This window comes from Sabethes cyaneus, chromosome 3 (assembly GCF_943734655.1).
Source record: "Sabethes cyaneus chromosome 3, idSabCyanKW18_F2, whole genome shotgun sequence".
Taxonomy (NCBI): Eukaryota; Metazoa; Arthropoda; class Insecta; order Diptera; family Culicidae; genus Sabethes; species Sabethes cyaneus.
The window spans coordinates 81,276,033-81,298,876 of NC_071355.1; the positions used below are offsets into that span (position 1 = coordinate 81,276,033).

The following is a 22,844-nucleotide window of genomic DNA, read 5'->3' on the forward strand; positions in this document are numbered from 1 at the left end:
TCGGTGGCTTTTTACGGACATGAATCATGGACGCTAAAAGAAGCTGATCGACAAATGCTTGAGGTTCTAGTGTAAAATTTTACAAAATCCAAAATGGAGTGTAGCGCAGACGTATTAACCACGAGCTGTATTAAGAATGCAAATATGCTGTTATGCTGAATGCAAATATGCTGTTGAATGCAAATATGCGTCGAGAATGCTCGACCAAAGAGTAGCCAAAATTATTTTAAGCAGAAAATCAAGAAGAGGTCGTAGACTTCGGAGTAGACATCGCACTGACAGATGTGCGCTATCGAGGATGATGCACGTTCAGTTGGTGTTCGAGGGGGTTGAAGAAAGGTAGCCCAGGATTGAGTACTGGAGGACCATAACTCATTCGGCGCAGAATCGATAACGGACCATCGCCACTGAAGTAAACTAAGTATGGAGTCGATTGTTCAATATTTATGAGTTGACTACTCACTGCGGATGACTGCGGATGAAATACTAATTCTACTTTTAAATACTCAGAATTGAAGCTGGTAATATTTTTGGAGCTGGGGCCCAACAGCTCTACTTAAATGATTTCATGAATCATGGGGCCCCAGCAATTGAACATATATTAGTCGTAGAAAGAGTTTAACTGGAATAAAAATTTTGCAAAACCTCATTTTGTGTAACAACGAAACTGGGTGCCCGGTGGGCCAGTCCGCCCCTAGACAGCAAACCTGGTTACAAACGAGCGCGAGGTGGTCGACAAGAGGAAGCAGTTCTTCGATGAGCACGAAGAGATTCGGCGAGGAATCGGTCAGCTGAAGAACAACACAGCCGCCTGAAAGGGCCGACTTCCTGCAGAACTCTACAAAAAATGGCCAAGAACCGCTATCCACGGCACTTCACTGGACAATTTCAAGAATTTAGGAGAATGAGCAACTACCAGAAGAGTGGATGGAAGGTGTGATTTGTGTCAACTACAAAAAGAGTGATTGACTAGAATACTATAATTACCACGCCATTACGCTAGCTAATGCCGCCTATCAGGGGCTCTCCCAGATTTTTTTACATCGTCTATCCCCAATAGCAACAAAAATCGTAGGGCAGTATCAGGCGGGCTTTATGAGGACCTGTGCCACTGTGGAACAAATTTTGACTCTCCGACAAATCCTCTAGAAATGTCGGGAATATAGCGTATCCACACATCATATTTTCGTGGAATTCTGGGCAGCATACGATACAGTCGATCGCGATCAGCTATGGCAGATAATGTACGAGAACGCTTTTCCGGACAAACTAACAAGCTACCCTAGAACTTCTCGATACACTTCGGAAAAGAATCCTAAGAATCGCACAAAAGGTTGCGGCAAGGGGATGGACTGTCCTGTATGTTATTCTTCATCGCTATTAAAAGTGTGACCCGGTGAGCGGGCATTAAAATAAGAGACACGATCTTCAGCAAAAGAAGCTGAACCTTTGCAGACGACCTAGACATCATTACTAGACAACTTGAGGCGGTGAATCGGTTAGGCCTTATAATAGGACTTGCCAAGAGCTAACTGCAACGTTAATTCAAAATGGACAAGCCACGTGGCATATCCTGTTCTAGGTTAGCCCGGGTGGATGGATGGAATGGCGGTAAGTGCACGATTTCAAGTCAAGAAATTGGTGAGCGCCAGCCAACAATTGATGCCTACTTAAATGGAGAAAATTCATTCATCAGTTCAAATATAAATGCGAGGAGAACCCTGATCTGCAATGTATTTGAAGATTCCATTGCGTAGGGGAGAGACGTCTACAGTGAGACACTTTTTTTCTAAAAATTTTAAAAATTTTTTGGTGATAGTTACCAACGAGGTCTTCAATCCATTTGAGAGGTATATCCTTCTAGTTGTCTGAAAAAAAGTTTCAGCCCTTTTGGTTAAAAGATAAAATAGTTACAAACGCAAATGTGAAGGTGTCTTTTTGGCTCACTGTTCCCCAATAGGTGGGAAGAGTGAGACAACGAGTATTGAATACTGAGACACATACTAGAATTAAACTTAAACCATATTTTTTGGTTACAAAGAATAGTTTAGAGGTCATACTGTTTATTTTGTGCATAAAGGATACATTATTGTTGTGCATTATTGAAAATTCCGATTTTTCTCACATCTACATTTATATTCATATAAAGGGCAAATCCTGGTTATCTGACCTTCAACTTACACTTCAGAACTCATTTACAATCAATTTTATGGATTGATTTACAATTCAACACAATTTTTTTTTTGAAAATTACCCACATCTGTTTGTCTCACTGTTCCCAATAGGAATGTTTTATAAGAAATAGTGAAATAGTGGTGTTAGCAAACAATTCGATGGTCTTATATTTTTTATTTTTATCTCTCATTCCTATGAGATGCCATGTAGTAAATTTAATTTGGATTAGTTATGCGATTTGCCGTTAAAAATCACCTGAAAATGATCGCAATAAAATTTACTTTGACCCCCCCAAAAACGACTTTTGTTGAAAAATATACTAAAAAACTAACAAATTTTTTTCAAACTGTATTATGTGATATAGATTCACAAACTTTACTTTGCAGGAAAATATCATGGATCTTGTATGTTTTATGTCGAAGCTATTCCCGATGTCTCACTGTTCCTGTTGTCTCACTGTTGACTACTCTCCCCTACATGGGTAATCACTGGAAGTGATGGCGAGACTAGTAACCGCAGCTATCCCTTAATAGGAATCCCCTGCCTGGGGTTTGGGAACCGTGGATATTGTAGCATACTTTGGGTTTCGTATTGTTCAGATCTTTAGCGCTCGTACTAAACAATACAGGTTTCGTTGATCTCTTGTTTTGATCTCAAACCTCTCCACTTGTCTATTTCCTATGGACATATCAACTGTATTTTTTGAGAAATGGGGAGCCACGTGACAACAGTACAAAACAACTTAGGTTCTCCTTCGTTCTTTGATCCTTTGGGTCACAGGAATCGGAAATTGTTCGAATGGCTCTCCACTTTCCTATTTGATGACTCGCTGTTGAAGAAGATTTCCTTCCTCTCCTAACCCATAGTTCAATCAATTGGAAATCAATTCAATTGGATCAAACGGAACCACGGGTTCCGTTCGCGGATCGATATTTATATAAGGTTGAGGGAAACCCTAACCCTTTGCAAAGGTCACATTACACCTTAGCATAGAGGGTTATCTATTTGATCTTTAAGTGATAGCCATGGAAAATTTATTTCGTAACAATCCTCTTTTAGAGCACTTTGAACCCTTTGCTCTGATTTTAGATAGATTCAAGTTTATATGCACGAATAGAAATTTAATCTTCAAAACGAGCAAAATGACTCATGATTTCAGGTTTCTACACACTTTATCGGTTCGGTAAAATTTTACCGAATTCTAAACAGCAGAACGTTCGGTAAAATTTTTTATTGCACCAAACATTATTAATGATCTGTAAACGTCGATTGGCACCATCGAAATTTTAGATTTTGTTTTTGTTTAGATTTTGGTAAAATTTTACCGAATTCGGTGCTTTTTGTTAAGTGTGTAGCTTATGTTTTAAGAAAATACACCATTAATAATAATCATCATAGCATAAACTTCTTGCAGTACAACACAACGCAAGATCGTGAACTATTATTCATCCCTACTAGCACGGTTGTTACAAAGTAGTTGAGGTAACCGAATTATGACTAATTTCAGTCGTAATTCGGTTGCTTCAACTAAATGGACCTAGTGTGTGCTACTTGGGATGATTGCCGGATATGGCAAAAGAGTTATGATTTCCTAAAATTAAAAAAGAAGAAAACTTATCCAATTTAATTCTACTATGTATAATATATACATAGTAGAATTAAATTGGATAAGTTTTCTTCTTGTTTAATTTTAGGTTTCGTATTCTACTAAGACGCTCCAAAAACTTCAGTCATGATTTGCCAGCAATTCAAGCTTTATGATTTCATGATTTTATTCATGGTATCTGAAACAGATTTCTTTCCGTGTGGGTTTGACATTAAAAACCTTTGATTTCATTGCATAATTCAATCGAATAGTTTACTCTACGGTTTACTTGAGACTCGTATCCACATCGCTATAAGAAAAAATTCACCATCCTGATTCTCTTATCAAAACACGCACTAGAATAAACATATATTTGGTAATAAAAATCCATTTGAATACAGAGAAAGCAGCTGGAATGCCTTCAAACAACGCTTGTACTCCTTTGAAGCTGGGCTTCCATTTGTCGGTCGCTGTAAGTCTATCACCAAATATAGCCAGTTTTTGAAGGCAACTTCTAGTCACCTTTTTATGCTCGTCGTGGTAGTGAAAACGATTGAGAGCAGAATTTAATTTTGTAAACAGGATATATGTATGGATCATATGAACTTGTTCCTACAACATAATATTCTGGGGAATTGATTTTTAATCTTAAATTTGACTTTTGTGTAAGCCTGAGACCTACCAGGAAAAAAATATTTTTATTTTTAAAAAATATAATCGGGTTCAAAAAAATATAAAAATGTACTTTCTCGTTTCAGCATGGAGCACCACGTGCCCCTCTCGTATGAGCAGGCGCTGGCGATGGGTCGAACCGGCGGCCGCGTTCTTCCATCACCGATACTGAACGGCTACAAACCGAAGGGCGGTCTCCACTCGTCCCGCCATTCGGACTCGGACGACGAGGATTGGTGCTAGCACAGGGTGAGACGGCGACAGTGCGAACGCAAACGCAGGGAACAGATATGGGTGTGATGCAACAATTAGCATGTATGTTACTGGTGAACTTAACGTGTACACGCCCCCTTGAAACAAAACTCGAAAAACGTCGGAACATTTCCTTGTAACTGGGTGTCGCCGGTCGACTTCGGCGAATGGTTGAAGATTTCCAAGGAAGAATGTTTCGAAATAAAGCTTTACAACCCACCAGGACCAAGAAGAAAAATAAAAGTTGGGCTTTAGAAGGTCCTATCGATTAGCGTATATGACAAGGACGATTTTTCACTGATCGATCGGTGGTCCCATTACCGGTAACAGTGGGACAGTCCGTGTGATGCCAAACAATATGAAATTCGTGCGCTATCATCAACGATATTTGGTAGTGCTTGACGTTAGATTTCTTTAATTTTTTGAGTAAGGCCTTAGTTAAAACGAGTTCAAAAATCAACACTTTTCGCTATGCGAACCAGAACGGAGAATACGAGAAACTCTGCTTAATCGTTACTGAAATTAAGAGAATAAGAACAAACTAAACCTGCCTTTAAAGCCACAAAAATAAAAAAAAACAAATGTAGAATGGTCGAATAATCACAAAGAGTTATTATACTACTACAAGTTTACCACTGCGCGAAGGTAAACTGTAACACTAACGTTGAGAAAAGAGTCCTCTATAGAGTTACTGGTTTTCAAGTGTTTCATATTTCTAAATAGCAAAAGCGAAAACGTTTTGTAAATACGACAAAATGAGTCACAATAGAGTAGCCTAGTTTAATACCTAACTACCACTTGAAGTGTGCACCAGTGGCTGAGGTGTAGATTTCATAAATTGATAACTTTTACTTTCGTTAGGTTTTATTGTACTCTACAAACCTAAACTCTTTTACTCCTTATTATTTTTTTAATATTGCCTTTCATTAAGTAATCAAAATTCAACTTTCTCCGAAAGTATTTTATGGTGGCATTTTTCACGTTTTTCAAAAGCATCTCTGAATTGAAATTTTCAATTTGATGACCCGTGAAAGAGTTTCCTCATGTCATAATCATTACTTCGGATCAAGAACAAAAACACCTCTACCAAGATATTTAGATCAAAAGACTGAATTCTAACCAAAATATCAATGGAATACAACAAGCAGAAATGAGCACATTGGAACGCGAAATTTTCCGTAGATTAGAAGACTAGTGCGAAGAGTGTACTCACGAAAATTTGATGTGGTCAGTCTAGCAGAGTATATTGTTGAAGCAGGGAATTTTATCTCGCTTTGTTGAAAGGGTATGGCTCCTAATATATCACTTTAGCGATTGCCAAATGAGTTGGTCCTTTATGCGAATAGTTAAACTAGGACGAAAACTAGATACGTAGTGGAGCAACATCGGATAGCAAACAATGGACGAGTAAAAGTTAGACTTTTTATATGATCATATTTATAACGTAATTGTAGTATTTACTCTCGCTAGGAATCAGAGAATTAGAATAACGAATGCACAGTCCCGTACAGCAGTCGGAGGGTTGTACTGGCTTAGAATATGAATAGCCATTCATCCACATCACGTTTTCCTCTACAACGTAAATGAAGTACTACTTTCCGGGTTATCAAATTGAGTTGGCTATTATATTTTGAGCCAATCTATAAAGAATGATTTTTAAAATAATAGATTCTTTGTGTAGGAAATAAAGTATAGAGATTTTCTCTCTTTGTCAAAAAACACGTAATAAAAATCATTCTTGGATTTTTAAGTTGATTAATTAAACTCCTTTCCTTCTGCCAGAAAATCAATTTTTTCATAAATATTTGATAAAAGAAAATTGGAAATCAAATTATTCCATGCTTTTGATTCTCAATTATTATCTCCTTCTTGTTATTTCCAACTACATCTTCAAAAAAGATGTTGTTGTTCCGTTATATGAAAAAATATAAAAAAACAATTTTTAAATTTTTGTACCCAAAGTGTATAAATAATAAAATTTACAAAACAAAAAATCCTTTCAGAATTTATTAAAATAATAATTGGTTTTTGTTTTAAGTTTTTTTCCACGAGATCGCTCAAAACAAGCCGGTTAATTGAATTATTCTAACTAATTCTTCGTTTTCTCCAACCACAGATATACATATATTATTCGCTATATATAACTCTCCAGTGTTTCGAAAATTTCTTCACCAATATGCTTGAATTGCCAAACTGCCAGACTCTAGTAGGAAACAGATAACTGCAATTGTTTATCAAACAGGCTCCTCTTTTCTCTACCATTCGAATCGGTTCCGATGGCTCTCTCGAAACTATGTTTACTGGATACGGAAAGCCACCTCCGGATCCGAAGTAGTATCGCGAAAGAGTTTCAATATCCTTAGGGTAGCGATTAAATGCGAAAGTTATTGTAGTAAAAACGATCATGTAAAATATTAAAAAAAAAGAAAAACAAATAAAAAGCTAATCCTTGATGGGCTATCAATGTGCATACCAAATAAAAAAAGCAACAAGCTAACAACACAAAGAAGAAAAAAATAAACTCGCAATGAACCATTCTCACAATGTGAGACGACAGCCCGGTGTAAAGCGTCGAGTGTAGAAATCGTGTTTTCCTCATACTGCAGTCTACCCATTGCATTGGTAGACCCATAACCATTTCGAGACCCATTAGTTCATCGTTCATCCACACACCAACCACATCGCTTGGCCGTTAGTGTAGTGTTTTAGAACAAAAGTACCGTGAGGACTGTAGCAGGGCCATAAGCCTACCTACAGGTGAAGTCCAAAGCAATCCAAACCAAATTGCTTGACATCGGAGAGGAAACATTTCTATTAAAATATATTATAGAAAGCATACTTTTTAATCTTGTACGGAATCCTGTAAATACATTTTTCTGTGATATATAAATTGTAAAAGGCTGCAATTTCCAACGGGAGAATGCGACAGATCGAAGCACACAGCCAAGGGGTCCGAAAGTGCATTCGCAGGGTCAGGCTTTAGCTTTCATTTAAATTTGTTTGCGTCCTACAGCGACAGGACTTTCGAGTTTGATCTATTATATTTTGACCAAATTTTTGTTTTGCCAGCTGTTGTATCTACAAAGGATTCAAAGGTCGGATCTGATCGGTGAAAGATGGTTTTAAAAAGAGTTTTAAACAATCTGTTATTGCATGTTTGTGAAACATTTATTTTTGCCGGTTTTCTCCAGCTAAAATTCTGTTTAACTATATTAGATAAATATTGCATGTTAACACGACGAATCATTTAGTTGCGGTTAGTGTAGGTAACGCAATTCTTGCAGGTATTATGTTGTCGAAATTTCTAGCCAAATAGTAGAGTATTACACAAAGTGGAAAAATATATATTGTGGTTCGTCAAGACACAGTAGGTAATGGACGGAAAAGTTTTTAGACAGAATGAGATAAGGAATACAAAGGAATATAAAAAGCTAGGAAACTATCAAACAAAATTTTTAATTATTATGTTCAAGAAGTTTAAAAGAAGGTAATAAATTAAACCACAGAAACTAGTTTTTGAGCTGGTTCTATTGTAGAAAATGATGACAACACTCCATATTTTGTTTCCAAGTTTCCAAAACTCAATTTTATCTTAGGCTATTGAAAGATATAGTCAAAAATTCAATGCAATGAGAATAAATGTCAGGCATATTTTTCCAAATTGAAGGTACTCATGGACAATGTTGCAAATCGAGCGAGAAGCAAATGGTATCTACATTAACGCGAGGGAATGTGAGAATCATAGCATACACCGCTTACTCCACTGACGCAAGCGAATGACAAACAACAACTGGTACTCTGTTCTGCTACCTACACGCTCGCGAGCGCACCGTTTCGTAGCGGGTTTTTGCACAACCCACTCACGAAACCAGCAGATCGTGAACTCGAACGGCACACTAAGATATGTTGATACAGGATATGCTTTATTTCTTCTTTTCTTATTCATCTTACACCCTCGCTTACACTTACGGCCGCCCAGTTAGCTTCAAGGTTCGATTCTGGGCCAACACGCCAGTTGTTGTGTATTCGAATCGAAGAACGGTTGGGCGGTGCTGCGTGAGTCAGTAAGATCGTTGCACTAGTCCCGTAATTATGATGTATTCTAATAACCGGCAGCGAAGTCTGTTTATAAAGAAGGCTCAAGTTTTAAAGAAGTTTATGAGAATCACTGTTTTTCCTCGCTTTGAGAATTCTGTGTCACGTCACATGCATAAATTCAAGACAACCGTTTCAAACATATTCTTGCAGTGCCTTTATGGATACAATCTGGCAAAAGGTAAGGATGACCGTGCACTTTTTGATGACGTTTCACTTTCAGGACATCAATTTGGACTGATTTCAATCTTAAATGTTAAAGGCCGTTGAAGAAATATTGAAAATCGATCGGGAAACCGCTAAGCTATTAGCGTTCAAAACCTGACCACTTTTCGAGAAAGATTTTTTGGAATGATACCCTACCTAGCCAAATCTTGCCGTAAGACGTAGTCCTACGTCAAAAATATTGCTTTGTCTGTTATTAGTCTGACATCGATCGCGCGCGGTGGCAGGATGCCAAATTCGGTCAAAATAGCGTCACGCTCTTTGTGAAACAACAGGACAGACAGCAGGAGCTTTAGATGGATGAATGGTTTGGATTGGATGGACATGGTCTGTTTCGTCAGACACTCTCGGTACAGTTTTATGTAGCAGATTTTGGCTACCTTGTTTTGTTTGTGTCGTACCGCTAGTAACGGCACTTCACTGGATAACTTCAAGGATTTGTGAGGAGGAGAAACTACCGGAGAAGTGGATAGAAGATGTGGTTTGTCCCAACTACAAAAAGGGCGATCGAATAGATTGCTGTAATTACCGCGGCATTACGCTAGTCAACGTCATCTACAAGGTACTCTTCCAGATTTCGTTACGTCGTCTATTCCCAATAGCAAGAGAATTTATAGGTCAGTATCAGATGGGCTTTATGGGGAAATACAACGTGCCCGCGCATGAAGTTTTCGTGGATTTTGGCGCAGCATAGGATACAGTCGAACGCAAAGAGCTACGACAGATAATGCACAAGTACGGTTTGCCGGACAAACTAACGCGGGTGATCAAAGCTACTCTGGAGCGAAAGATGTGCTACGTACGTGTTTCGGGGGCAGTCTAGAGTCCGTTCAAATCGCGTAGAAGGTTGCGGCAAGGGGATGAACTGTTTTGTATGTTATTCAATATCGTTATTGAAAGTGTAATCCAGTGAGCAGGTATCGAAACGAGACGAACGATCTTCTGCAAAAGTAACCAACTCCTAGTTTTGGCAGACGACCTCGACATCAATACTAGAAACCTTGGGAGGGCAGAGATAATCTGCGCAGGCAGGCACTATTTGGAGAGCTTCCCATCGTACACCTGACAAAAGTTGGAAGACTACGGTGGGCCGGTCACGTTGTAAAGATACCGGATGACTGTGCAGTGAAACCTGTTCTCTGCAGCCCAACCGGCACCAGGAATACAGGGGCCAGACGTGCTAGATAGCTCGAACAGCTTGAAACCGACTTGCGTGTGTCGAGACGCTCAACGAATTAACCTGGACCGAGTACAGTGGAGAAGAATTCTTGATACGGTAAGAGCAACCGCGACCCTCTGCCCGTAGAAGTAAGAAGTATGTTTTGTTTGTCGTTCTGGTTCGGTGACTACTTGACCTTGTAGAAGCGTCGAAAGTTTCAGCTGACACTGCAGACGCAACAGACTCAACACCTTCCTGACCTTTACCAAGCCAGCTTTTTTCGATTTTTCGCTGTAAACTATCCACTGTCGTCTGTGCCCGAATCGTGTGGGTCTCTTTGAATTACCTCACCATCCAGGACGTCGTAAAATGATGAATTTTCAGATATTTCCCGATCCATTTATGGGACACAGTCGAATTCGCCACGACGGCGTGCATGATTCGTTGGTGTTTCTGCTGCGATGCCATTTCATTGCTGAAATGAATAAAATATAACCCTTTAGTATGCTTTTGGTATATTTATTTCATTCAACTTCAATACCATAACCGTGTGCTCGCACCTTACGCTTAACTCCACTCATAAGGTTCTGTACAACATCTGGCTGCAGTTTCTTCTGCATGGAAATCCACTTTTTTTCATGTCTTCCTCAGATTTAACCTCCTTGGGATGCTTCCATAGTGCCAGTTTTATAATAGCCCAGTTTTTTTCGATAAGGCCCCGTACAGAGTGCCGCGACAACGACGCGACGCGACTTCGCTCTCATGTTGCTAAATGCACAGTCCTACTTCGGGCCAAAAAGGGCTGCGCGTATAACTACAGCAAGAAATGTCGCGTCGCGTCGTATGTAGCTTGCACTCTGGCGGTACCCTAAACCTTTGTTCGTGATCGTCGTTAGGGTAGTCCGGTTACTAACGGGACTGGCTTCTTCACACAGTAAAATAAAACACAGGATTGTCTTACGGCAACCATCCGGCAACGGCGGTGGCTGCTAGTGCACTGAATACTGAAAGTTATTTATTGATCGCCTTTTATACACTTGTAGTAAATAGATTTTTTCTACGTTCAGAACAATAGCTCCTGCGTGTAATGTTCAGTCGAACGAACAATAGTCTTTTGTGACTAAATTCGGCTGGACAATAGAAGCTAACTGCGAGGGAATATTACAATGCTGCTCTCTGCCGCAACAGCTTTAGTTTCGGTGCGTGAGAGGGGTGGTCTAAGTCCTTGGGTACGAAAGTAACGGCCTTCAACCTGCACAAACGGTGGACACATGCAGTTCTTACTCGCTACCGCTCGTTCGGATTTAACTAAGGGATAATCTCTACTAGTCAGTAAAGCTGGAAAAATGCTTGCGCCTAAATAGATGTGGTTTCGGCGGGGGCTGCCCTCTCCCCTCCCCCACGCCCCAGCGCACACTCATAGCCTGTGTCTCGCCCTGAATCATTCAGGAAACATTTGCAAGTGACGCGAAATATAGGTGTTGGGGTGGAAGGCAATTGAGGGAAAATTTTAGGGGAAGTTCCAAATTCGCGGAATTCAATTTCTCGATGAAAACATCTATTCAAAATTTGTAAATACTCTGTTGGCGCAGTTGCGCTTTTATTGAACGCTAAACAAAGGCGTTCTTGAAGCTTGTTTTTTGTTTTATAGTAAATAGTTGTGTTGCTTATTTTGTCTTTTATTTGATTAAAGCTATTTGTTAACGGCTTGCCAATTCATATTTTTTATTGAATAGTTATTTTGGGAACCCGAGAAAATTCGGCCTTCGTGATTCGGTGAAACGGAATCTCGGCCTTCTGTGCCTGTTGTTGAAATTCGGCTATTTGGATTTCGGTTATTCATGATCCGTCCATTCGGTACCAGCCCGTTTTTTTTGACGTAGGACTACGTCTTACGGCAAGTTTTGAGATAGGATGTCATTCCAAAAAATCGAAAAATGCGAGCGTCACGAAAATTGAAAGGTTTTAAGCGCTAATAGCTCAGCAGTTTTCCAATCGATTTTCAATATTCTTACACCAATCGATCGGAAAATCTTCTAAGAATTGACCCAAACGAAGAAAAGTATGGACTCTTGATGTTGAACTATTGAAAAATTGAAAATAATGAACCTATGTTTTACCAGAATTCTCGCTTCGTGATTGGTTGGAAGATTCTTTACGATGATCTAAACCTATACCAATTTGATATCTGTGCTTGGGAAGTAAGCCAAAACAAGTGACAAAGTCTCCTCATTTCAACAAGATTTCTTAACACCGCGGTTCAACCTAGACCATTTTGATGTCCTTGCTTGGGAAGTACACCAGAGAGAGTGACACAGCCTCCCCGTGCCAACAGATTTCTTACGAACGCGATTAAACCTAGTCCAATCCGATGTCTGTGTTAGGAAAGTGTGCCAGAAAAAATGACACAAGTTCGTTGTCCCAACAGATCGCAAATTCATTACTGCGTGACGATTAAACCTCGGCGAATTTGATATCTGTGTTGGAAAAATGTGCTACAGCTGTAGTGTTCGGTTATAATATGACTCTGTATGAATACGCATGCTTGCCGTTTCATTAGAAGTGCAGTGAAAAGATGTGCTGTTGATAAAATAGGATTAAATTGGTAAAATCCCTTCAACGTGGGGAACCATGGGTAATAAAAACAATCTTTAATTTCAGTAAGGTAGCAGGAAAGCAATAGTTTGTGTTCTTGATTTTGTTAAATTGTTTTCAAATGCACAATCTTTTGAGAATTGAGCGTATGCAATGTTCCTACTTTGATAAATGTTACATACAACGCATGTAGCATGTATCTATGTTGCATATAGCATGTATACATGAAGAATCGAATGATTATAAGCATGAATACATGCTACTATCACTACAAAGAGACTTACGTAGTCCTGCGTCACCTATATATGCGGTCATGTCTTGTACACAACCCCTCTGATTTTTTCTAAAAAAACCACGTTTATCTCAATATTTCTATATGCCGCTGGGCTACCCTAAACAATTTGATGTTAAAAGAAAAATATTTTTATAAGAACTCTAATGGACTGCTAATTTGTGGTTGTGTAAGTGGTTTGTTTCCCCCCCGGTTTCATTAACCCTACAACAGTACAGTGGAGAAGTGCGTACGGTTACTGAAGGCAAACTCTGTGGTGTAGTGTTTGTTCATGGTACGCCCAAGTGGCCATCGAGTCGCAGGATGACAAAGCTCGAGTACCTATTGGCATAACCGCGGCCAATAATTAGGGATAGTATTTCTTAATGAGTCTGGAATATAAAGTTACTCTTCCCGACTATAACTGGGTAGTTGCGGCGCGGCATAAATTGTTCACCAGCGTCTATACGACAATTAAAATTGCGAACGATAAGATATATGGCGATCCTTCGGCTCTTTTATATTCTGGACCTAACTTTGTTGCGATCCGCAGCGGAAAATACTCGTCTTCAAATGCTGCCGTTCATGCGTTTAATTTTGATGTGCTGCTGAATTTACCGCAATTCGCCACTATTCTAAAAGGTAAAAAAGGTTGACCCTATTAAACCGTAAGATAGCTGGAGTGATTCTACCTCACGATCACTTTGGAAGCCATTTAGATACCAAATGTAAACCAGTCGATGAAGATCGAGAAAAGACAAACTTTCAGTATGCAGAACAACTATTGACCGAAATCTGGAGTAAAGTGGAAATTGACGGCTTTCCGGTGACTGCACAGTAGTACTGATGCTGGTTCAGTCGTTGTCTTTGGAGTGGTACGCGTCACACGTACGGAAGAACCAATATTTTCTACAGATAAGGTGTATATTTTCAGTTCTATGTGATGTTAACATATTAATTTATTTTCAAGTAAATAATATATTCATATAAATAATTTATTTTCAATAGGTAGTTAAATGTGACATAAATGAATGCTTTGGGTTGCTTCGGAATGATCTAAAAAGGTCCGATGGATTTTTTCCAGCACCGCTTCCAATGCGACGGACTCGCACTGGGCTAGTAAATCCCAGAACCAGAAAAGATTAATTTATTGGAGATTAATTTCCTTCTTTTGACGTAGGGCTTTGGCCCAAATTTGGTAACTGTACAGTATTGAAAAATTGCAAATAATGAAGCATTGTCTAACAAGAAATTCTCGCATTCTGATTTGTTGGAATAGACGTCAATAAAGTATGAACGTGTTTGTTGCAAAAAAGTGACAAAAACTCCCCGTTCCAACAGGTCGAAGATTCTTTACGACGTTTAAATTTATACAAATTTGATATCTGTGCTTGGGAAGTACGCCAGAGTGCAAAATCACTCCTTTTCTTCAACCGATGTTATCATTTGAGCATTTAACCTAGTCCAATTTGATGTCCTGAAAGTAAACAATTTTGTTAAAGTATAAAACCACCCCTTTATTCAATCGAGTTTATCTTTAAACATTGAATCTAACTCAATTTGATGTCCTGAAAGTGAAACGTCATGGAAAAGTGAGCGGTAATCCTTTCCTCTGCTAGTTTGTATCCATAGAGGTACTGCTTATTTTCAAAGCGAGGAAAATCAGTGTCTTTCTTATCAGAGAATAGTTTTTAACGTTTCATTTGCTGCTTTGCGTCAGTTAGTCGCTTGCAATTCTTTACATAGTTTCAAAAGTCAAGCATTATATTTAGATCAATTACTTTCAAAAATGGATAATGGATAAGACAAGGTAGAAGGGATCCGTAGTAATGCTAATGTTTATTTGACCATCAACTAAGTATAAAGCAGTAACGTACGAAACCTTTTGCAAACAATTTTAACTTATTTATATAGTAGCTTTCAATCATGAAAGTGAATAAGACGATGTAAAAAATTATGGATTTACAAAAATTTGGGTTTCTCAATCTACAGCACAGCCAAGCCATTTTAAGATAATTTTTGGTATCATCAAAACACGTATATATGTAACTAGTGCTTGATATTAAAACAAGATTTGAGGCGGTATTAACGTTCATTTAAAAATAATCGAATTTTCTTAACCTGCAGCTAGTCTCAACAAACCCTGTATATGCTGCATGGAGCATTTATACATGAAGAATCGTAATATTACATACATGGATACAAGCTACTATCGCTACAAAGAGATTTACGTAGTCCTACTTTACCAGTGCGGTCGTGTCCCTCTGATTTTTGTTTATTAAGGAATGCGTTAAGCATAAGGCCCAAGGCTATATTCTTTCCAGATCCTCCGCCTTATGATCTGTACCGTCCATCGGTTAATGATCAGCTCTCAGGTATTTATTTATTTATTTTGTGGATGGCTAAAAGTATAAATGGTTGTGACTGCAAATGAAATTAAAATTCTTTGACTTTATTATTTAGGTCGCGTTTGCACAAGATCCCTGTCACGACAGCTGTCAGCTGAAGCCGCCTCCGATAGTGGAAAAAACGAACATGTTTCATTATCTACATCCTACATGTAACAAAATTTCTGAAGCATAAAACCGTATGATTGCGTAATTCTTACAGCTGCTGTCAAATTTGACGTAAAATCGAGCCAGCAAGCTCAAACGGCTTCAAGAAAAACGTAGGAGAATGGCGTTCGTGCCAGGGATGTGGTTTGCACAGATTGTGGACTGTATTTTGCATCAAAATCAAATGCAGCGGACATCTATGGGCAACGCCTTGAAAGGACTCGCCCTCTGAAAATTTTGCAAGCCACGACGGAAGAGGTTTTGTGTCGCGAGGAAGTCAACGGCCAAGCTGAAGTACTCTGATTGGACAGGGATACCGTTGAAGAAGACGAATCGGCAACTCAAAGTCAAGTTCGAACGGGCTTTCCTGTAATGGACAGTATTCCGCAATGGTCAATGTCATCATGGACAAAAGAAAAATAGACTAGATGCCTAGTACAGTTTCTTTCTACTAAATAAAATAAATAAAATAATTAATATTTTTTGAAACGATGATTCTACAATTGATGAAGGGACGGTAGGGGGAAGAAATGAAAATTTTTTGGTGAAGGAGGGGAAGAGCGGAAAGGAAGGGGGGTATTGGTAGCTATGCTTGATAAGTAGTCATTTTGACTCCTACCTTTTGTCCAATGCTGGAAGGTGCATGAGTCGAACCAAGCTGTAATCTGAGATTATAACCGGATTCAAACCCACAACACCCGCCAGAGCATGTGGTTCGCTGGTACTTGCCTTGGCGGGTGTTGTGGGTTCGAATCCGGTTATAATCTCAGATTACAGCTTGGTTCGACTCATGCACCTTCCAGCATTGGACAAAAGGTAGGAGTCAAAATGACTACTTGTCAAGCATAGCTACCAATACCCCCCCCCCTTCCTTTCCGCTCTTCCCATCGTTCACCAAAAAATTTTCATTTCTTTCCTCTACCGTCCCTTCATCAATTGTAGAACCATCGTTTCAAAAAACATTAATATATATGTATGACCGCATTTCAAGGTCAAGGCTAAAAACTTGAGATTAGTCTAAATAAAATAAGTTAAAAATAGAATTTAGCACACTGTGTCTTAAATTTTACTTAAGAGAAAAATGTCCACAAGTACAAACTGGAGGGGGTGGGAGAGTAGAGTCAATGACCATGGTAGTCCACAGAAAGCGAGGGGGTGGTTGAAAATTGCAATTTTGGTGTCCACGTGGTATATGGATGGCCCCCAAAGACAATGTTCAACAATTAATTGGTAATCGAGTAATTCAAAATTTCGGACCTCACTATTTACGACGATCAAACTGAATCATTTTGATGTCCGCGTTTGGGAAGTACGCAAGAAAAAGGTGACAAAATCGTAGATTTTTTATGTATGGCGATTTATCCTACGTCAATTTGATATCAGTGTTGGATAAGTGTACCACAACTGTACTGTTCGGTTGGATATGACTCTACATATTCATTCATCTTTCATCTCTCTATATAAAAGGCTTGTCTGTAGCCAAAACCAGGTCTCTGACAGGACGTCATAAGAGGCTGGGGCTGTAGCAATGGTTTCTATTCTCAGTTACCTCATTGGTCGACTGCTGGACTGTCGATTGCTCAACCGGTCGACTAGCCTGCTCGATTTGATTGCTCAACTGGACTGCTCAAGTGAACTGCTCGACTGGACTGTTCGATTGGACTGCTCGACTCAGCTGCTCGATTGGACGATCGACTTGACGACTTAACTGAACAGGTCGATTTAACTGCTTAACTGAACTACTCGACTCAACTGCTTGATTCTATTATTCGACGTAGCTACTCGATCTGACTGCTCGAATTACCACTCGACCCGATTGCGCGACTGGACTGTTCGGTTCGACTGCTCGATTTCATAGCTTGACTTAACTGCTCAACTGGGCTGCTTGACTGGTCGATTTCACTGTTAGAAGTTTACCAACTCGACCCGACTGCTAGACTAAACTGTTCGATTCAACTGCTCAATTCAACTACTCGACTCAACTACTCGACTCGACTGTTCGACTATACTACTTGATTTAACTGCTCGACTGGACAGCTCAATTCGATTCAACTGCTCGACTCGACTACTCGACTGAACTGCTCGACTCAACTGCTCGACTGAACTACTCGACTCAATTGCCCGATTTGACTTTTCAAATCGGCTGCTTAACTTACTTACTTACAAACTCACACAAATGAGCCATTTTGCCCACCAATAGTGAAAGTGAAGATGTTTTTACCTTTGTTATACTATATAACAAAGGTTTAGAAATTGGTCGAAAAACGCGAAATAGAACCAAGGCCCGGAGGGCCAATTGTCATATACCAATCGATAGGGTTCGACGAATTGAGCAATGTCTGTATGTGTGTGTGTGTGTATGCATGTGTGTGCAGCTCATTTTCAATCGCCTGTTTCTCGGAGATGGCTGAGCCGATTCATCCACTATTACTTTTGTTTGAAAGGTATTCATGCCTAGTATATCACTATTCGGTTGTTTCGTGGTACGACGTTTCGTTTAAAAGTTATAGGCAAAAATGTGAAAACTACGAGACACGGTTTTTTCCGAAACTACCCAACCAATTTTAATGATCTTAGTATCAAATGAAAGCTCTTGCTATCGTTAAACTTTTTACAAAGTTTCATTGAAAACCAATATTCAGTTTAAAAGTTACGCTTAAAAAACCTGTTTTGAAAAGGTCCAAATGATCGCCTGTTTCTTAGAGATGGCCAAACCGATTTATGCGCTATCAATTTCATTTGGAAGGTAATATAGCCGGATAGATCACTATTGAATTGTTTTTTGATTGGACTTTTAGTTTGAAAGTTATGAGCAACCGTATACACCACACCAAAATTTGCTATAATTTATAATAATTTTAACCAAGTTAATTTGCCTAATTTCAATTATTTTAATGTCAAACGAGAGGTTTTGACACTACGAATATATATGCAAAATTTCATAAGAATTGGTTTTTCCGGTCAAAAGATATTAACCCTCGAACACTCGCTCCAACATTTGTAACACGGTTACTCGCGCGCACAATAGCCCAAAACCAAAGAAAACGTGCGTACTAGAGTTTTGACTAGGAAAAATTGGTTTTAAGTTTATCGAACCTTTGGAAGAGTTTTTTGAAATTGAATGCTCTATCGTCTGGTAGAATTTAAATTTTGACTAATCCCCCTAAAAATGAAATTAAGAAATTATTTTCCTACAGTTTCAATATAAAACATTGATGTGTTCTGCAAAGTTTCAGAGCATATTATTATAAGAAATTTTACTGAAGACAGTAACCTTCTATCTCTTCAGCGAAGACAGAGAAATCTTATTTATTGTACATGCACTTGTAAAATCAGTTTTTCTATTTTAGCTCATTTTGTAATTGTTGTATGACTTTTTCATTATACAAATAGTAAAAATACACAACAGTGCTGAATATAGTATAGTTCTATGTCTGCTTGTTTAGGATCTGTAGAGCTTTGATTATAAAAAACACCCTAATTTTAACTCCGAATTATTCGACTGCCAACACACGGATACATTTGAAACATTTTACATTTGCTGATAGTTTTGCTGCACACAGACACCATTTTTCTATATGAAGAAACGAGAGAAAATGCCAGTTGGGGTCAACTGCGGTACACCTTACGTGCTGCTTGCTTCGTTTCTGTGATGTCGGTTTATGCTCATCTATTTTCCTAACATAAGTATTAATGCATCGAATAATTCTGCCATTTTGCTCATAACAAATTTATTGAAGAACATACGTTAGTTAAACAATGAGTTGTAACTATATAACAATATGGCAATCAAAAACCTACACATGTTGTACAAAATACAACAGCGTGAGTAACCGAAGGTTAATAAAAATTGATGAAATTTATTCAAGAAAACTTTATTGATGCGAATCAAATAGAATGGCATTACAGGAAATTATACATAATTCAAAAACTTATAAACTAGACCTTTACTACGCAATGTATATGTTAAAGAATAATATTTCTTCTTACAACTTACTTTTACTTGCACTTACCCACATTAGTAACAACTTACTCAGCAATTTAATGAGAAAAGGAACTATCAAAATTTATAAGTGCTTCTATTTTGTTCAAATTTTGTAAACTTATTAAATTTCCAAAATTTTTTATGTAAACCAACGCACAATGCAACGTTAACCAATAGATGAATTATTTTCCGAAGACGTGTCGATTTCTATCTCAAATAGCAAGCAAGACCGTATAACAAAGGTTGCTTTCACCACTAGGTGGATTAAATCAGGTTTTTTTTATTCAGTTAAATAAAACCCAACGCGAGCATAAAAACTATTTCAGTCTCAGGCTGACGTTTTTATGTACAACATTTTAGAGCTATATTACGAAAATCGTAAGATCTTCACATACTGTGATGCAAATAAATTTCACATTAAGCTCAAAGAACTAATACAAAGGTCCTTCGCAAACACTGGTCAATGGAATGCATCCACAGTTTTGACAGACATTTACATTTTCCAGATCGTAAGATTCGGGCTCAACTAGTATCTATATATGCGCTTGTTTGCCATTTCATTGAAAATATAGTGAATAGAGAATGGATCGTATTTTTAATTTGTTTACAATGTGGATGAAGGGGTGGTATTAAAAACAATCTTTGATTTCTGTAATGTAACAGAATAGAAGTATTTTGTTCTTAATTTTGTTAAATTGTATCCAAATGACATTTCACCAAGGCAACTGTGTTAGCTGGTATCAAGCGACTGTAAATTCAAATCATTCAATCATTTAAACAAAAATAGTTTCACAGTCAATAAGCATCTACATAATTTATAACATAGACTCGGGTTCTGGATTTTGTTCTTTCAAACATTTAATATGGTCAGTGTCTTCGCAAAAATACGGGCTGAATGAATAAACAACAATTAAAAATATAGTACCAATAAAGCAAATACAAAAAAAAAAGAATTAAATTGCAGATCAAAAAATATTTTTGATTAGAAAACCTCTACCGTCATCATTTGGTAATTTCGTGTGCATCCCCAATACAATTCAATAAAAGGGTTCTAATAAGGAATCTAGAAACATCTATCACGTTAAAGATAATGTTGAAGATTGCCTAGCTTTCATGTAAAAAGTTACGAAATTTTTACGGAATACCTTCGTTACTTGGTTTTAGAACGCCCCATACTGTCATCAACGCAAATTCCGCGGGAAAAAGGCACACACGGAAACGCACACAAGAACAACTTTCATATTTGTTAATACTCAACATTGGACAACTGGAATCTGGCAACCGGGTCCAGCACGAGGTCAATCCGCTCGCGGGTGCTGTTGCAACAGCCATACACTCACGCCCCCTCTCTTGGCAGAGTGCCCCATTTCTGCCGCCCACTACGATAGAACAGTCGATGCACTCTGCCACTGATGTCGCTTGTTGATGGTGGTGCTGCTCGAAGGATAACGAACGGTGAGTCTCGGCACGTCGGTGTGTGGGTATTACGATCGTCCCACTCGCTCGTACACGTGCACGTCACTTGTATAAATAAGGTTCTCGCCGTTCCCGCAGCCAGCAGAACCAGCGCCGAACTCGATTCGGTTCCGACAACCGCGTACGTGCTGGGAGAGCACGAGTGAAGCCCAGAACCCACAGCCGAGCAACGGCAGTCAGCAGAGCAGCACACACATCCGAGAAAATGCAGAATTGATTTTGTTCCGGAACGGTCGGTCAATCCTGCAGCAGAACGTCTAGCTAGTGAAAAGAAAATTTTTCCAACCCCCGACTGGACCGGAAATTCGCGCAAAACTCGGTGAAAACAGTGATCTCAACGGAAATAGTGCTGATCACAGTCGCTTGGCGTGGATTACGAAACGGAAAACGTATTTTGTTGGGCTGAAAAAGTGGAAAACTAGCGAAGCTTAGCTGGACAGAACTGTTGCAAAGTGATACACGGGACAGAAAAGTACTGCAGAGGGCCTCCGATAGAACTCTGCGAAGGAAAATGGAATAACGTTTTCGGGATTATGAATTAAAATTCAATGCTTTTTCTTGCCAAATGTGTTAATTGAGAGTGCAAAGTTACTTTCTGTGATCAAATGGATGTTCTATCGAGTTTTGAAAAGGCTGGTAGCTGATTTGCAGGAAACTTCCAACGCAGGGATCCAGGGAAAATTATCCAATTTTCGCAGAATATTATGCAGTAGTATGAGTGATGTGGGTTTCGGTGTGAGTGAGTGAGCTTTGTGTTCTACACGGCAAAAGTTTGCGCCAAGCACAGCAAAGGCGAAAAGGCAGCATAAGTAGTGAAGAAGTAGGAAAGGTTATGTGCTAATAAAATAGAGCATTCGTGTGTCCCAAAGCAGAGCCAAGCAGTTACGGGAAGCGCAAGAATAAAAACTTCAAAAAATACGTGGATCGCAAATAGTGAAACAAACGCCAGCACCTTAGGAGGAGAAAAAGGATTAAAAATTAATTTCCGTTGGCCGCCAGCCAACGAGAGGATATTTCTGCGGGCCACCAACTGGATTAGCAAAGCTGCCGAGAGGAAGCTATCGACGGATTCAACCCGTGCGCTAGTGTATGTGTGTTTGTGTATGGGGGTGGGAGTTTTCGGTGCTCTGGTGACAAGAATACAAGAGCAGCAGCAGCAGCAGCAGTGGTAGGCGGCCGTTCTTTGCTATCCATGTTGTACATCTGTGTGGCTGGTGGTGCTGCCGAGTATGGGCAAAATTAGTTTAGTGGGCCGACAACGGATCGTTTGCTATATCAGGTTGCTCCCAGAACGAGGTCGGGAAAACGGATTCACAGGACATCTGTTCAAGCGGCGACAGCGGCTTTTATCTTCTGTGCCGTGCCTGGATGTATGAATCGCTGATTTAAGGTAAGTTTCCAAGTTAAGATGTTCTATATTGGTAGGAATTGAATGATGTGCAGTATCGGGGATTTTCATTATATAATATAATTGAGTTTATTTTTAATGGAGTATTTTATAAACAAACAAATAAATTCAATTGTGTTTGGATTTCCTAAACTATCAAACCAGCAACTTTATATCTTTATGATTAATTAATTTTAATTATTTCTTGGCTGGAACATGCACCCATTTCCATCGGAATTGTCTTAAACAAAATTACTCTTAATCAATATGAATGAGATATAGGAAAAGCATGTCTTCCAAATTTTGCTAAAAATAAAGCAATTGCACTATCTAAATTTAAAAGTGCTCCCCATTTGGTCAAATTTTGTTTACTTGTTCCTTTCCGAAGAATTATAGTTTCTTGCTTTTTAGT

At 38.9% G+C, this 22,844-nt stretch overlaps 1 protein-coding gene across 1 annotated transcript in view; it reads left to right on the forward strand.

The window, feature by feature from the left end:
* The window catches only part of LOC128743783 (voltage-dependent calcium channel type A subunit alpha-1), a 157,847-nt gene extending 152,203 nt beyond the window's left edge, over positions 1-5,644 (forward strand). The window contains exon 34 of the mRNA XM_053840449.1: positions 4,519-5,644. Within this exon, the coding sequence (XP_053696424.1) occupies positions 4,519-4,675 (157 nt within the window). The 3' untranslated portion in view covers positions 4,676-5,644. The remainder of the gene's footprint in view (positions 1-4,518) is intronic.
* Positions 5,645-22,844: the final 17,200 nt, after the last annotated feature.